This window comes from Dama dama, chromosome 19 (genome assembly GCF_033118175.1).
Source record: "Dama dama isolate Ldn47 chromosome 19, ASM3311817v1, whole genome shotgun sequence".
In the NCBI taxonomy this organism is placed as follows: Eukaryota; Metazoa; Chordata; class Mammalia; order Artiodactyla; family Cervidae; genus Dama; species Dama dama.
In genome coordinates this window covers 3,266,353-3,282,862 of record NC_083699.1, presented here as the reverse complement: position 1 = coordinate 3,282,862, position 16,510 = coordinate 3,266,353, and the positions used below count along the sequence as shown (strand labels likewise).

The following is a 16,510-nucleotide window of genomic DNA, read 5'->3' as shown; positions in this document are numbered from 1 at the left end:
CCAGCCATCTCATCTTCTGTCATCCCCTTCTCCTCCTGCCCCCAATCCCTCCCAGCATCAGGGTCTTTTCTAAAGAGTCAGCTCTCCGCATGAGGTGGCCAAAGTACTGGAGTTTCAGCTTCAGCATCAGTCCTTCCAGTGAACACCCAGGACTGATCTCCTTTAGGATGGACTGGTTGGATCTCCTTGCAGTCCAAGCGACCATCAAGAGTCTTCTCCAACACCATAGTTCAAAAGCATCAGTTCTTCAGCACTCAGCTTTCTTCACAGTCCAACTCTCACATCCATACATGACCACTGGAAAAACCATAGCCTTGACTAGATGGACCTTTGTTGGCAAAGTAATGTCTCTGCTTTTTAATATGCTGTCTAGGTTGGTCATAACTTTCCTTGCAAGGAGTAAGCATCTTTTAATTTCACAGCTGCAATCACCATCTGCAGTGATTTTGGAGCCCCCCAAAATAAAGTCAGTCACTATTTCCACTGTTTCCCCATCTATTTGCCATGAAGTGATGGGACCGGATGCCATGATCTTAGTTTTCTGAATGTTAAGCTTTAAGCCAACTTTCTCACTCTCCTCTTTCATCTTCATCAAGAGGCTCTTTAGCTCTTTTTCACTTTCTGCCATAAGGGTGGTGTCATCTGCATATCTGAGGTTATTGATATTTCTCCCAGCAATCTTGATTCCAGCCTGTGCTTCTTCCAGCCCAGCGTTTCTCATGATGTACTCTGCATATAAGTTAAATAAGCAGGGTGACAATATACAGCCTTGATGTACTCCTTTTCCTATTTGGAAGCAGCCTGTTGTTCCATGTGCAGTTCTAACTGTTGCTTCCTGACCTGCATACAGGTTTCTCAAGAGGCAGGTCAGGTGGTCTGGTATTCCCATCTCTTTAAGAATTTTCCACAGTTTATTGTGATCCAAACAGTCAAAGGCTTTGGCATAGCCAATAAAGCAGAAATAGCATAGGATAAAAAAGAGTAAAACGAAGGGTCAATTTGTGAGAGATAACAGCTCTGGGTCAATGAAAACACCTGCAGTTTCTCCCAATCTTCCACTAGGGTAAAGGTGGGGGGAAAGAATAAAAGGTTTAAATGGTGAGGTTGGTCAAGAAAGAAAATGTTCCATTTCTAAATTGTGTGTTTTCATAGGCATTAACTAATGCTCATTGAAATAAGTTTTCCAGAACTGGAGCTTATAAAAATTGTAGATGATTTAAATTTTCCAGGCAAAAACCATGTGTCATAAACCAGCAATGATCCATTTGTTAAATGTGTCTGTGTTTCATTTGGCTGCATGTTAAGGAATATAATGAGTCACTGTGTATATACTTAAGGGGGCAGATGACTCATAATTTAAAATAAATAACAACTATCCATCCATTTTTCTTTTTTTATTTCCTAGGTCCTATAATATTTCTCAGCCCTGGTGAGAAAATCTATGTTGTCTTTAAAAATAAAGCCTCAAGACCATATTCTATTCATGCTCACGGTGTGAAAACAGACAGCCCCACTGTTGCGGCAACACAGCCAGGTACCTGCTTTGGGAGAAAGAGAAGTCCCAGAGCTTTTATGCAGGACTGTGAGGATAACGTCTACTCTTTCCCCCCCTTTTTTGGTTTCCTTCTTTCTTTTGTGAAATACCTACTATGCACCATGCTTTTTTCTTTATTGAGGTATAGTAACAGATTTACAATATCATACTAGTTTCAGGTGTACAACATAGTGATTCAAAATTTTCATAAATCATACTCCATTTATTATAAAATGCTGGCTTTATTCCCTATGCTGTACAATGTATAAGCATATTACATATTATGTAATGTATATGTAATGTAATGTATAAGCATACTACATATTACATATATTACATAAATATACATAAGCATATTACATAAATAAGCATATTACAGCTTATTTATTTTATACATAGTGGTTTGTACCTCTTAAACCCCTGGGTCTATCCTGCCTTTCCCCTCTCCTCTCTCCCCAGTGGTGACCACTAGTTTATCCTCTATATCTATGACCGTTTCTTTTTTGTTATATTCACTAGTGTCTTATTTTTAGATTCTACATATAAGTGATAGTATAGTATTTGTCTTTCTCTAGTTGACATTCCATTAAACATAATACCCTCCAGGTCCATCTGTGTAGTTGCAAATGGCAATATTTCATTCTTTGTAACGGCTGAGTAGTATTCTATTGTATGAGTATATATATATTCATCAATATATATATATTCATCTCCTTCATCTATTCATCTGTTGAAGGACACTCCTCTGTCCATGGGGATTCTCCAGGCAAGAATGTTGGAGTGGGTTGCCATTTCCATCTCCAAAGGATCTTCCTGACCCAGGGATCAAACCTGCATCTCTTATGTCTCCTACTGGCAGACGGGTTCTTTACCACTAGCGCCACCTGGGATAATTCAATATCCACAAGTCAATCAATGTGATACATCACATCAACAAATCATCAACAAATTGAAGACGAAAAGGATATGATCATCTCAATAGATGCAGAAAAAGCTTTTGAAAAATTAAACAACTATTTATGATAAAAAGTCTCGACAAAGTGAGTACAGAGGGAATATACCTCAACATAATAAAGGCCATATATGACAAGCCCACAGCTAACATCATAGTCAACAGTGAAAAGGTGAAAGTATTTTCTCTATGATCAGAAGCAAGACAAGGATGCCCACTCTCACCAGTTTTATTCAACATAGTATTCAAAGTCTTAGTCACAGCAAACTAGAAAAAGAAATAAAAGGAATCCAAAACTGGAAAAGAAGAAGTGAAACTCTTACTGTTTGCAGATGACATGATACTATATATTGAAAATCCTAAAGCCACCACCAAAAAACTGCTTGGGCTCATCAATGAATCTGATAAAGTTGAAGGATACAAAATTAACATACAGAAATTTATTGCATTTCTATACACCAGCAACAAGATATCAGAATGAGAAATTAATGAATAAATTAAGAAATTAATCCCATTCACAATCACATCAAAAAGAATAAACTACCTAGGAACAAACCAACCAAAAGAGGTAAAAGACCTGTACTCAGAAAAGTATAAGATGCTGAGAAAAAAATTTGAAGACAACACAAACAGAAGGAAAGATATTCCACTCCTGGAATGAAAACAAACTATCCCACTGAGAATAAGCAAACACAGCCAAGTAACTGCTTTGGGGAAAAGCAAAGCCCCAATGCTTTTATGCAAGACTATGGGGCTAATGTTCTGTCTTAAATAGGGGTATTGTTCCAGGTGAGAGACATTAGCAGACTAGCAAGGAGAAGGGGGCGACAGAAGATGAGACGGTTGGATGACAACACTGACTCGCTGGACATGAGTCTGAGCAAATTCTGGGAGAAGGTGAAGGACAGGAAGCCTGGTGAGCTGCAGTCCATGGGGTCACAAAGAGCTGGACCTGACTTAGCAATTGAACAACAGCAAGAAGGGCCTGAAGAACAAGTTTGAGAGAGAAGTTCCTTTTGCAGATGAAGTTTGCTTCCAGGATAGGGTGCCGTGTGTGTACTGTTTCCGGGCAGCTCTCCCACCTGTTTACCTGTCCAGCGGTCAGATATTTATGCTGTGTTCCATGTCTCCAACTCAAGTGCTCAAGTAGGAGCTGAGCACAGGATGTGTGTGAGGGAGGAGGCAAGGGAAAGAGCGGAGCAGCTAAGAAAAAGGGAGAAACCTCATGTGCTAATCATCGGGACATCACTCTGTACAGCGTGCCACCCAGCATTCTAAACTCAAAGGAAATGAATGCTTTTTAATATAAATGCCCAGGAGGCAGAACCTAAGATGAAGATTTGTGTGCAGACAGTGGTCTTGGGATAAACAACTTTGGGGGAATAAAAAAAGAAAGAAGCAAAATTGGACAGGGAAAAAAGGTTTAACAGAGATGCAACCTCAACAGAAGTCACAGCCACAACTGAGAAATTTCAAAGATTGGGTAGCCCTCAGCTGAGTTGGGGTATGAGAGCTGGCACCTGTGTGTCCCTGCCCAGTCACTGGATGTAGGCATGGGGGACATGGCTGTTGACACCTGGTGGAGTGTATTTTTCAAGGGGGACATAAAAGGGACATCCAGAATGTCCTCTAGGAGAAGGAAATGGCAACCCACTCCAGTATTCTTGCCTGGAGAATCCCAGGGACGGGGGAGCCTGGTGGGCTGCCGTCTATGGGGTTGCACAGAGTCGGGCACAACTGAAGCGACTTAGCAGCAGCAGCAGAATGTCGTCTAAAGGTGCCCGTCAAAATAAGTAGTTCTGGGAATTAAGGGTATCAAGGAAAGAGTCAAATTCAGAAGAAAAAAAAAGACTTGTGGGACAGAAAGACTGAAGATAGACTTTGATGATAGGTGAAACATTCCCTTTTGATTTTAAAAGCAGACAGTCCTACCATGGGACCAAGATGAATCTCCTGCCAAGGGAGTTTGCAAGTCAGCACTTTGTTCTGATTAGCCAGGAAAGGATCACATTACATGCGTTTCACGAACACTTCTGAGTACCTGCCGTGTTCCTGGACCTGTGCGGTGGGCTGGCAAGAGAGGGCTAGTACTAAGATGATTGTTAAAGATCTGGAACTGGGGAGGCTGAGGATGGGGTTGGTTAGTGGAGAAGGAAGACTATGTCACAGGTGCTTGAAAACACCTCTGCAAGGGAAAGATGTAGAATGATACAGCAAGGGGTGAGGGTGGGGACCACAAGAACTTTCCTGAAAGAGTCAAGAAGGTTCAATTAATGCAGACAGCCGTGGAGGTGGGGAGAGGAAGGAGGTGCACGTGATCCTCAGATTGGAAGGTTTGGAGCTGCGATTCAAAACAATTCTGTCACATTTCAAAGACTGAGTTATCTTCACTACAATAAGTATTTGCTGAACAAATGGATTAGGTTAACAATTGATATTTTTCAATGGCAGAATCACTATAAAGGTTCTTGTTTAAGATTTATTGATTGATTTTTGGCTGTGCTGGGCTTTCTCCAGTCGCACGGGCTTCTCCCTGAGGTGGTTTCTCTTGTTGCTCTAGAGCTCTAGAGCACTGGCTGAGAATTTGTGGCACATGACTTTGCTGTCCCTTGGCACACGGGATCTTCCTGGACCAGGGACTGAACCCATGTTCCCTGCATTGGCAGGCCAATTCTTTACTGCTGAGTCATCAGAGAAGCCCGCATTATAAAGTTTTGATCCTGTAATGCTGAGAACGGAGCAGGCCACACTGAGAGGGACATCCGCCTTGCCCTCTGGGTCAGGCAGTGTAACACCAAGGGCTTCCTTCGCACCGTCTTGTCTAATCCCTAAGTTACCATTTTATGTGCATGAGGAAAAGCAAAGTGAAGTAAAAGTGTTCGTCGCTCAGTCGTGTCCAACTCTCTGTGACCCCGTGGACTGTAGCCTGCCAAGCTCCTCTGTCCATGGGATGGTCCAGGCAAGAACACTGGAGTGGGTTGCCTGCCCTGCTCCAGGGGATCCTCCTGACTGTGCATGAAGAAAGAGAAGCCTAAAGCATGTAAACACGTTGACTAAGATCACAAGGCAAGAAGCCGTGGAGCCAGGAGTGAAGACAAGGACTGTGCGGCTTAATGTCTGTGTAGCTTTAGGGTTCGTTCATTTCTGGTTTTCCATAAAGAAATGTGATTTCAAAGGTTCTGTTTAAACACATTGCATTTACTTATTTCAGGAGAGATCCGAACATACATTTGGCAGGTTCCTGAAAGATCTGGTCCTACCTCAAATGACTTTGAGTGCATACCTTGGTTTTACTATTCGACTGTGGACATGGTCAAGGTAAACTTCAAATTCCAGTTTTTGTACTGTCTCCTCTTAGAAATTATGATGAAAGAAAGGTTTTATTTTTTTTTAAAATACAATCTCAGTTTTATGTAAACTTTCTAAATACTGCTTAGTTTTTAATTCTACACAAGTTTGCCTTTTTCAAGAGCAAAATAAATTATTACCTTATGATTACTTAGATTTAGGATATTTTCCAACATGTTACTGTGGATTGAAGTGGAATATATATAAATATATATATATGGAAAATATATATATATATGGGATACACACATATATATGTATAATTATATGATAACACCCTCTTCTTTGTTTCATTGAATAAGATTTAGTTTCCAGAAAATGAAGGATGAAGTTTTAAAATTCTGTAATTAGTTACAAATTAATGGATACACAGTATTTATCTTTTAAAAACTCTCAACTTGAGGTCCAGTTCATTTGTATTTAAAAAAAAAAAAGAGAGAGTTCCTTTCTTTGGCCTTTTAGTTATTTTTGGCCTACTCGCCACCAAAACCAAGAACAGACACAGACACTCAACCCCAAAAGAAAATAAATATAAACAAACCAGGGATCCCAACAGAAAGTGGCTGCAGGAACAAACGTATCATGGGTGGAAGGGGATCCGAGACCTTTAGACAAATCTGTCAACCGACTCTAACACAAGGGGAATTCTAATTAAAGCCAAAGTTCTGTTTTTTAATTAAAATTTCAAAGATAAAGCCAAATCCACTCAGGAATGTGTCTAAAATCCCTTTCAGGAGTTTGTTGTTCACTTTAGAGCTCAACTCTAATGAGTGAGATGATCATTTTTTTTTTCCAATCAAGAATTTAGTAAGTTATTTGTGGAAGTTCTGATTTGAAAAAAAAGGAAAAGAATTTAGCAAGTCAAATATTGTTCCTTATGTTCAGAGTTAGAATCCTAATCATTCAAAACTCAGGATCTAACCTCACTCAAACTAAAACTTGTTCCCACTCTTTTCCTTGTCTGGGGGCGTTTTTTAGTTGTGGACACAGTTCATCATCTTGCTTTGTCTCTCCAGGATCTTAATAGCGGACTGGTAGGTCCTTTGATTGTATGTCGAAAAGACACCAAAGAAAACATAGTTCACCGTGTTCTCTTCTTCATGACTTTTGATGAGAATGAATCCTGGTACATTGAAGAAAACATCAATACCTATGCTCAAGAACCAAACCAAGTAGACAGGAATGATACTACTTTTAAACGAAGCAACGGAATGCATGGTAATGTCCACTCACTAACTCACTGGCTGGCGCCTACAGGTGGTTCTGCCCAAAGGGAACAGATAAAGGTTTGCATCCATCACTGTCAGCACAGACTAAGGAACACAATCCATAGCGCTGGCGTGCAGATCACGTAGACCAGGGGCCAGCAAACTTTTTCCATCAGGGGCTGGATAGTAGAGTTTAGACTTGTAGACCATAGGGTTTCTGCCTTGAACTCTTCTACTCAGCCCTTGTGATACAAAAACACTCACACGTAAGTGAGTACTTACACGCAAATGTAAGTGGCTTCAAGTCAGTAAAGCTGCACTGGGAATACTATGTCACACAATTTCCGCATCAGGAAGTGTTATTTTTTTCATTTTGTTCCAACTGTTTAGAAGTTTAAAAACCAGTCTTTGCTCATGAGCCATAGAGAAAAGGACAGTGAGTGAGCTGGAGTGGGCACTCAGCCTGTAGACCACTGTGCTAGCAGCATGGTGAATTCTAATGTCCCTGGAGCCCTGAGGACAACGTAATACTGGGGACATCAGCTAACATTTCTTCAAGGTCTAACTACATGCTCTGAAGCACTGTCCGAGGCCTTAGGACATACAAAAGCCATAAGGTGGATCATCTCTCAAGTTGTTCAGTATATTGCTACAGTAAAAGGCTGACTGGAAGGGATGCTGTGACAGGATTATAAATAGCGCTGTGTTTTAAATTCTTATTTGGGAGGTCAAGAAAGGTTTCATGAAGGTGAGGAGAACTTTGAGTATTTAAAGATGCCTAGGAGCCTCTCTAGTAGAAAACGAAAGGAATGAGCTCCCAGGTGGACGGAAGAAGGTAAGCTAGGTCACAGAGCGCATGGAAAGAAAAAGCCATCAGTGTGGGGAATGAGTACCCTGTTAGGAACTTAAACTTGATCTAAACCAGGGTTTCTCAAACTTGACACTATTGACATTTTTGGTTGGATAACTCCTCGTGGGGGAGCTGTCCTGAGCACTGTAGGAGGTTTAGCAGGAGCCATCCTCCCGACCCGCTAGATGCCAGTAGCCCTTCTCCTCAAGTTGTGAGAACTAAAAAAATTGTCTGTGGACACTGCCTCCCTTGCAGGATGAGAACCGTTGAGAACCACTACGCTAAAGGTTTCCAGAGCACTGAGCTAGAGAACGATAGAAATAGACGTGTGTTTCCCGAACAATTCTGGCACTTGTGCTCCAAGTGTGGTCCGTGAACCAGCAGCAGCGGCATCCCTTCAGAGTCTGTTAGAAATGCAGTACACCTTCACACACCCAGTGGGTCACACTCTGCATTTTAACAAGATTCCCAGCCACGCACACACTGGAGTTTGAGAAGCACTGATCTAAAGCAGTGTCTCAGCATCTCCTAGTTTTTTCCTATTACTGCCCTCCATCAGCTAAAAGCATTAGAGCCCAACCTCCATAGATGAATGGTTATTAATCACATACGATATGTGTGTGCCTATGTGCCCAGTCGTGTCTGACTCTTTGCGACCCCGTGGACTGCAGCCCACCAGGCTCTTCTCTCCATGGGATTTCCCAGGCAAGAATACTTAAGTGTTCTCAAGTATTTCCTCCTCTAGGGGATCTTCTTGACCCGTGGATGGAGCCTGTGTCTCTTGTGTTTTCTGCACTGGCAGGGGGATTCTTTTATCACTGAGCCACCTGGGAAGCCCAAAGAAAGGACTTCCTGGATTACTTATATATTGCATCACTGTAAGAATATATTCCCTGTATTTCCAAAGACAGACACAAAATAGAAAAGTAAAAAGAAGGATATATAGTTTTTTTTTTTTCTTAATATTTTCTTCCTATTACCCATTGGAAGCCATATCTGGTGAGGATTAAAGAGGGGGCAAGACAAGACCTCAGGCAAATGGCCATTCCAGGAGAAGAGAATGGCAACCCACTCCAGTGTTCTTGCCTGGAGAAGCCGATGGACAGAGGAGCCTGGAGGGCTACAGTCTATGGGATCACAAAGAGTCAGACAAGAGAACTTAGTGACTAAACAACAAATAGCCATTCCAGTCATACTCATGACAGGTCATGAAGGAAATGGGATCACATTGCTGATGTTCGAAGCCTATTGAGATGATTTCAGGTATGCTTTAAATTTATAGACCTATTCAAGTACCCACCAACTTAAGTATCCTTAGTTGTGAATTATTCTAGAACAACCCAATTATGTTAAAGTCAGTGCCTCATTTCCTCGGGCAAGGAAAAACTCTCCAGCATCAGACACACCCGTGAAAGGGTGGCTTGGTCATGTTTGACAGCATCCTTAGGCTATCTCGAAAACCCTCATGGCCTCTGAAAACATCATGGTGCTTTCTATAAGGTGTTTTTTAAAAAAACATATTATTTCAAATCCTTGTCGAATATAACAAACTGTGTCCCCCTCTCCCCCCACAGCCATTAATGGAAGAGTGTTTGGAAATAACCAAGGCCTGGTATTTCACGTGGGGAGTGAAGTGAATTGGTACCTGATTGGCATAGGGGATCAGGCTGACCTGCACACAGCTCACTTTCACGGCCACAGCTTTATCTTCATGGTAAGAGACCTGGGCAGCTCCTTTTAATCACTAAAGGACCTTGTTATTGGGGCAGCATCGAAAGATAACAGGATGGGAAAGGACATGACCACGCCAGAACGCAAGTGCATTACATGCCATCTGCAGCATGTCTGATGCAATAGTTACACATTTAGCTCTTTATAGCCCACAGACATTTGATAAAAGGTTCTGAATACATGAATTGCATTTCTTACTCCATTCTGATGTTTCTCCATAAGTAAATAAAACATCTATAATCACCTTTAGTTTAACCCCTCTTTCCCAACTTATCTTTTTAATTTTCAAACTCTCAGTCACATAAAAGAAAAATACCTTGAACACTCCTATACATTTTTGCTGCATTTGCTTTCTCTCTGGTTTTTTTTTTCTGAATCCAACTGAAAGTAAATTGCAAACATCATGACTCTTCACTCCTAAATACTAAGGCATGTGTATCCTAAGAATGAAGACAATCCTGCCTCAACCACAATAATATTATCATACCCTTCAAATTAACATTCATTGAATAATATAATCTAACATACAGTCCATTCAAATATCCCTAGTTGGCCCCAAAATGCTAGTTGTAATGGTTTTTCTTTTAATCCCAGATCTAATCATTTATACTTAGCATCTGGTTGTTCATGTCATGCTGGTTTTAGTCACTAAGTTGTGTCCGAGTCTTGTGACCCCATGGACTGTAGCCCACCAGGTTCCTCTGTCCATGGGATTTCCCAGGCAAGAATACTGGAGTGGGGTGCCATTCCCTTCTCCAGGGGATCTTCACAATGCAGGACTCAAACCCAGGTCTCCTGCATTGCAGGCAAATTCTTTACCAATTGAATATCTTTCCTAAAATTAGGATACCGTATGACTTTTATTTCCCTGATCTTTCATGATATTTCATTTTTGAAGAGTCCAGGCCAGTTTTGTAGAATGTGCCATATTCTGTATTGTTCTGATCATTTCCTTGTGATCGGATCCATGTCAAACCCCTTTGGCAAGAACATTAACTAGGCGATGCTGTGTACTTCTTGTATATAACATCAAGAGGTACAGGGTCAACAGGTCCTAATACTGTGAAGGCTAAAGTTTGATAACTTTCTGAAGGTGATGGGGACCATTCTCCCCATTTTGAAAGTACCACTTTCCTATTGTAACTAACAAGTAATCTGTGAGGTGATCTTTATGTAGTTTATTACAACAGCTTTTCATCTTATAGTTTAAAAAGTATCCATTGATGATCCTTGCCTGACTCAGTTTTTCTAATGGGGATTCCAAATGGTGACTTTCCAATTCTGTCATTCTTTTAACATTTGCTATAAAATTAAAATATGGGACTAGGTGTGAAGTGGCTTTACAGTATCTTTATTTTATTGTTATTATATTGCCATCTTTTTCTACTTATGATTTCTTAGTTTCCTTATAGCTTCTGTCTGAATTGTTTCCCATTACTCCACCTGTCATACTTCTTTACACTTGTTTCTACTGACCATTCTTGATGGCTATTTCTCTAGTTTACTATAAGTATTTTCAATTTTATCCCTCCTCTATATCCAAGTTAGTATCATTTATTTACTTAGAGAGCAGTCTCTTTATTTTCTCATCTTAATCCCTTATATAAAATTAATGTGCAATGGAGGATCAATTATATTTTTTGCATTTGACTCCTCAAACTTTTAATCTAACCGCTTGGCATGATACACTCTATCTTTTACATATTTATAGAAGTTTCACATAAAGCTTTCCTGAATTCTAGATGTATTCCGTTCATAGTTTTAACTTTAATGCTTTGGGTCTATCATGGAAATAAATAGTTATATACGACTTAATTTACACAAAGCTTTATTGGTGTGTTGCTTTCTTTCCTTTAATAAAAAAAAAATTATTCCTTGTAAATTTTTCTTGCTTAAAAACTAGTTTTATTATAGGGAATTTTATATAATAAAGTACACAGGATAATATAATGAATCTCTTTATCCATTGCCCAGGTCCAACAGTCTTGACATTTCCATGCTTCCATCTTCACTCCTCATATTTGTTAAGGAAAAACCTAGATAACAGGGTTGTTATTAAATTCTTAGATGTTTATATTAGACTAAAAATTAGAATAAAAGAGATTAAAACTCAGTTATAGTTTTTTACAGTGTACTTATTGTTCAGTTCAGCAATGCCTGTGATGTTCCTAGAACCATGCCAAGTGCTATGTGGAGATGAAATCAGAGTTATCTTTCAGGAGCTACATTTACATAAATGATCACAGTATAAGGTGTCAAATTAAGTGAAATTTATGGCCACACTTCTAGAGTGATGATTATAGCTAACCTTTAAGTTTCTATGTGCTAGATGATATGCTTCGTGTTTTGCGTGGGTTTTTCACTGAACCCACACAAGAACAAGATGAAGAACTTTCCTACAAGCAAGAAGAGTTAAACTTAAGATTTGAACCCCTGGTCTCACTCTGAGCCCCTCACTCAGCCTCTTCACGAAACTGCCTCCCTCTAGAGTGACCCAGTTTGTGCCATGCAGACTGGCACCAGCCCTAGCCGCCCGTTCTAAACTCATCACGGAGGGACACAAGTAGTCTTTCCCTTCCCTTGAGGCTGAATTTATCTTTATTTAAAAAACTTTTTTTATTGGAGGATAATTGCTTTATAGCATTGTGTTGGTTTCTCCCATAGAACAGCATGAATCGGTCATAATTATATACAGAGTGAAATAAGTTGGAAAGAAAAAAACAAATCTATACTAACATACGTATATAGGGAATCTAGAGAAACGGTACTGAGGCTGAATTTAATTACTCCAGCAATGATCCAGCTGCTGGGATCTACTCCCCGGGACATCTAGGGACAGCAGAGCAGTCCTTTGGGTTACTAACTGGGTCTCGGGACAAACCAGCCAGTCACCTCCTATTCCCTAAGGCTATGATTTCCTTCATATTTATTTCCAGGTACAGATGGTACATTTCCCAGTACCTCGCGCGTGCCTTGGACATTGTCAATTCATTTAAATTGTTTCATATTGTTCCTTAAATTTTCTGACATCTTGGAAATGTATCCATGCCATCCTTATTATTGTCACCTTTGATGGAAAATTAATTTCCCTAAATAGCAATGACGTTAGGCCCCACTCTCTGTCCAGTGGGAGATGGCTCGGCCTTCCTCCTCTCCACCTTCTGGCTTCTCCAGAGAGTCTCAAGCGCCTAAATTTCTTCTCGCCACTTACAGCTCTCACTTTCTGCGTCAGCTCAGCTTCCTGCCTTCTCCCCTAACTCCTGTGGCTGGTATTTTTTCATGTCTCTGAGCAGCTCCAAATTGGAATATATCCCCATTACTTAAGATTTACCTGTGCAAGCGTAAAATCAAGGACATAGATTTCAAGTGAAATTTGGGGGGTAAGTTAGAGGGGTTTTATTATTGTTATTACACAGTGAAAATGTTACTGTTCTTATCAGTTGACATTAGATGTCCTTGTTTTTAATTATCCTTCCACCATGAACCTCTGGCTCTCTTGCTTTTTGCTCTCACTCTCAACACTTCTTTCTCTGCATTCTTCCTCTCCTGACTCTCTTCTCTCCTCTCCTCAAAATATTCTGGACCCCATCATGAGCTGCACTCTCCAACACATCTCCCATGCTCCAAACACCTCCCATCTATCAATATTATGCAGAGAAATTCATTCTCTCTTACTCTTTTTCTAATCCATCCAAGCCAGGCCTTGCCCGTCATTTATCAAAATCAGAGTAGCCTACAGACGAGATAGTCTCCTAAACCTTGGGTTTCCTGTTTAGGGGAGAAATTAGCCATTAAGCCCTCAGCCTTCGGGCTCAACCCTGGAGAGCAGAGATGTGGCTCCTCTCTTTCCTGAAACTGTGAGTTTTCCTGACTAGTTACATCTTGAAAAATGATCATATTCATGTCACCAACATCCCTAGTTAGAAACATTTCAGTTAGAACATTCGGGATTTGTGAAACTGATGTTCTCTGAAATCTGGAGCACTGTGTATGAGACGCCGACGAGGCATCTAAAACCTATACTGCCACAAGCACCCTTTTAGAGCGAGATGTTTTTCCTGCGGCCTGTCGCTAAAAAGCCCTGGGACTTCCTTCGCCAAACTCTCAGTTGTATTCAGAGGAGAGGTTCAGTGGCACCTAAAGCTCTCTAATCATCATCTGACGGAGTATACATGAGGGGAGTTAGAGCAAGCGGTAAGTTGGGTGAACCGGGAAAGAGTGAGGGCCAGGGACGCTGGTGTGCGGCAGTCTTGGGGTTGCAGAGTCGGACATGGTTTAGAGGCTGAACGACAACAAAGGTGTGATGACAGGTATCTCTTACAAGCCATTTAATTGTGTTTTGTCTTTTTGTTGAGAACACGGGAGTGTTTCGCTCTGATGTGTATGACCTTCCTCCTGGGAGCTATCAAACGCTAAAAATGTATCCAAGAGATGTTGGAACATGGTTATTTCATTGCCATGTCAACATTCACATCGAGGCAGGAATGGAAAGCGTTTACACTGTAATCGAGTGAAAAGGTATGCCAAATTCATTAGAAGTGATGATATTTAAATAAATTCAGCTATTCCTTATAAGGATAGCTGATCTACTGAATATTTACATTTACAGTAATTAAAGATTACTGTTTTGATGTGGCCAAGATAATCTAGCTTACTTTCTTTGTAAATTTAGGTAAACTGTATCTAATCTGATAAAAGATATTTTAGAGTTAAATGTAATTTCTAGATTCTTATAATATCTGCATCTGGATTTGAACAGATAGTTCATGAAGATGAAATACAAGTGACTACTGAACCTATAAAGATATATAAACTTGCTTATAATCAAATCACTTAAAATTGTATTTAGACAACAATGAGATACTTTTGAATAAGAAAGCCATCAATTTGGCAAGGTTTTTTTTCACTGATAGTATCAATACCAGTGTGGTGAGAGGGTCATTGCACATACTTTGGTGGAAGTATATACTGTTTCCACAGTTCTGGAAAGAAACTATTGATAAATAACAATTCTAATAATTCATTTTCACATTCAAGTGACATTTTATTTTCTCTCATTCCCATCTCCTCCTTCTCCAATACATTTTATTAGCAACTTTTTATGAAAATAGTGTCTTTGTTACTGAGATTTTTTATCAGTTCCTTGGTTACTTAGACTATTCATGAAGTCATTATCCTTTGGTCGTTTAACAGAATGATTCTAATATTTTGACTCAGTAAATTTATGTGACAGTTGATCTCAGACAATTGTCAGCAATACTGAAAAATATTTGTCACTATGTTATTTTGTGCTGGTGGAAAACTGAAAATTAGGAAATGATCTACTATAAGTTTTGCTACATTTATTATCTGAAGTATTATCCCATTTAAAAAAATCATGCCTTAAACTTTTAATGGGAAAATGCTTATAATATAATACTAAGTGGTTAAAAGCAGTCTACAAAATAGTATTTTAAATATAATCCAAATTTTATATATATATATATATATAACAGATATATGTACATTAACAGAAATGTTAATGGTAACTCTCTCTAGGTGGTAAAATTCTGAGTGAGGTTTATTTTCTTCTTGTATGTTCTGCTTCTGCTGAGGTTACTTTTAAAATCAGGAACACTATTGAACATATATGACATATACTATTTAAAATATCCTGTGCCACTCTTGAGTTCTATGGGATCCTATTTGAATTTAAGGACCACATTTCTTACAAAACCAAAGATGTATTAGCTCCAAATATAATTTTTACCTACAATAAAATATTAATATCAAGAATAATATTATTAACACAGGAACAGTAATTATTAATCTTATTCCTATAATCATTCATATTCATTCTTTTTTAACTGAAGTATTGTTGATTTACAATGTTGTGTTAGTTTTAGGTACAGAGCAAAGTGCCTCAGATACACATATATTTTATACATATACTTTATATGTACATAATATACATGTATTCTTTTTCAGATTCTTTTCCCTTATAGGTTATTGCAAAATATTGAGTATAGTTCTCTGTTATACAGTAGGTCCTTGTTGGTTACCTATTTTATTTTATTTTATTTTTGGCCATATTGCATGGCTTATGGGGTCTTAGTTCCCTGACTAGGCATCGAACTCATGTTCCCTGCAGTGGAAGTGCTGAGTCTTAAACACTGGGCCACCAGGGAAGTCCCAGTGATGTGTTTTATGTATATTAGGGTATATACGTTAATTCCAAACTCCCAACATATTCATCCTTAATAAACAATATTTTGGTGTGCTGTCCAAGAAACAAACCCCCCACTTTTAACATGGTTTCTCTGGGAAACTAGCTTTTTGTGTTACAAATACTCTAAAGCAAAACTTGGTTGGGTCTTCAGGTCTTTCTGTCCACAAGGCAGAGTGGCAGTGATGTTGCTATTGATTTAGTAAGCAAACTTTTCTTGCAAAAGCACTGGTAGTCATTTTAAGGATGTTCTTAAAACTTATTCAAACTTAATATTTTTTCCTTAAATTTATGTAACCATTTTAGTTTAATATTCCAACCTGAAACTGTATGAAACTTTCTTTTCTGTAGCACAAATATCTGCCTGCTATGAATGTTGACAAGTCCAGGAGCAGAGTTAAAGTTGACGAAGAAGAAAAACTTCAGGAATGAAGGAGTATAGGAGGGGCTATCTAAAGATGTTAATGGCAATATGCCAGGAAAATTAGCTAAAAATAAAAGTTTTCTTGGTAAATTTTGTGTATGAGCTGCTTCATCTTTCTGTCCATGGAATAGCATCTGTAGAGCTGTAACAAGGCTTTTAATAAATAGCAGTGGAGGTGGGCAAGCGGGGCAAATAGAGCAGGTGTAAATAAAAGTCTAGCTCAGTTAGAAAAAAAAAAAAAAACATACCACCCAAGAT

General features: G+C 39.3%; 1 protein-coding gene across 1 annotated transcript in view; it reads left to right on the top strand.

Annotated features, from left to right (window-relative positions):
* Positions 1-16,299, top strand: part of LOC133073894 (ceruloplasmin-like) — a 38,160-nt gene extending 21,861 nt beyond the window's left edge. Inside the window, exons 14-19 of the mRNA XM_061167879.1 lie at positions 1,406-1,534; positions 5,698-5,804; positions 6,851-7,052; positions 9,467-9,606; positions 13,979-14,141; positions 16,180-16,299. Coding sequence (XP_061023862.1) covers positions 1,406-1,534; positions 5,698-5,804; positions 6,851-7,052; positions 9,467-9,606; positions 13,979-14,137 — 737 coding nt within the window. The 3' untranslated portion in view covers positions 14,138-14,141; positions 16,180-16,299. The remainder of the gene's footprint in view (positions 1-1,405; positions 1,535-5,697; positions 5,805-6,850; positions 7,053-9,466; positions 9,607-13,978; positions 14,142-16,179) is intronic.
* Positions 16,300-16,510: the final 211 nt, after the last annotated feature.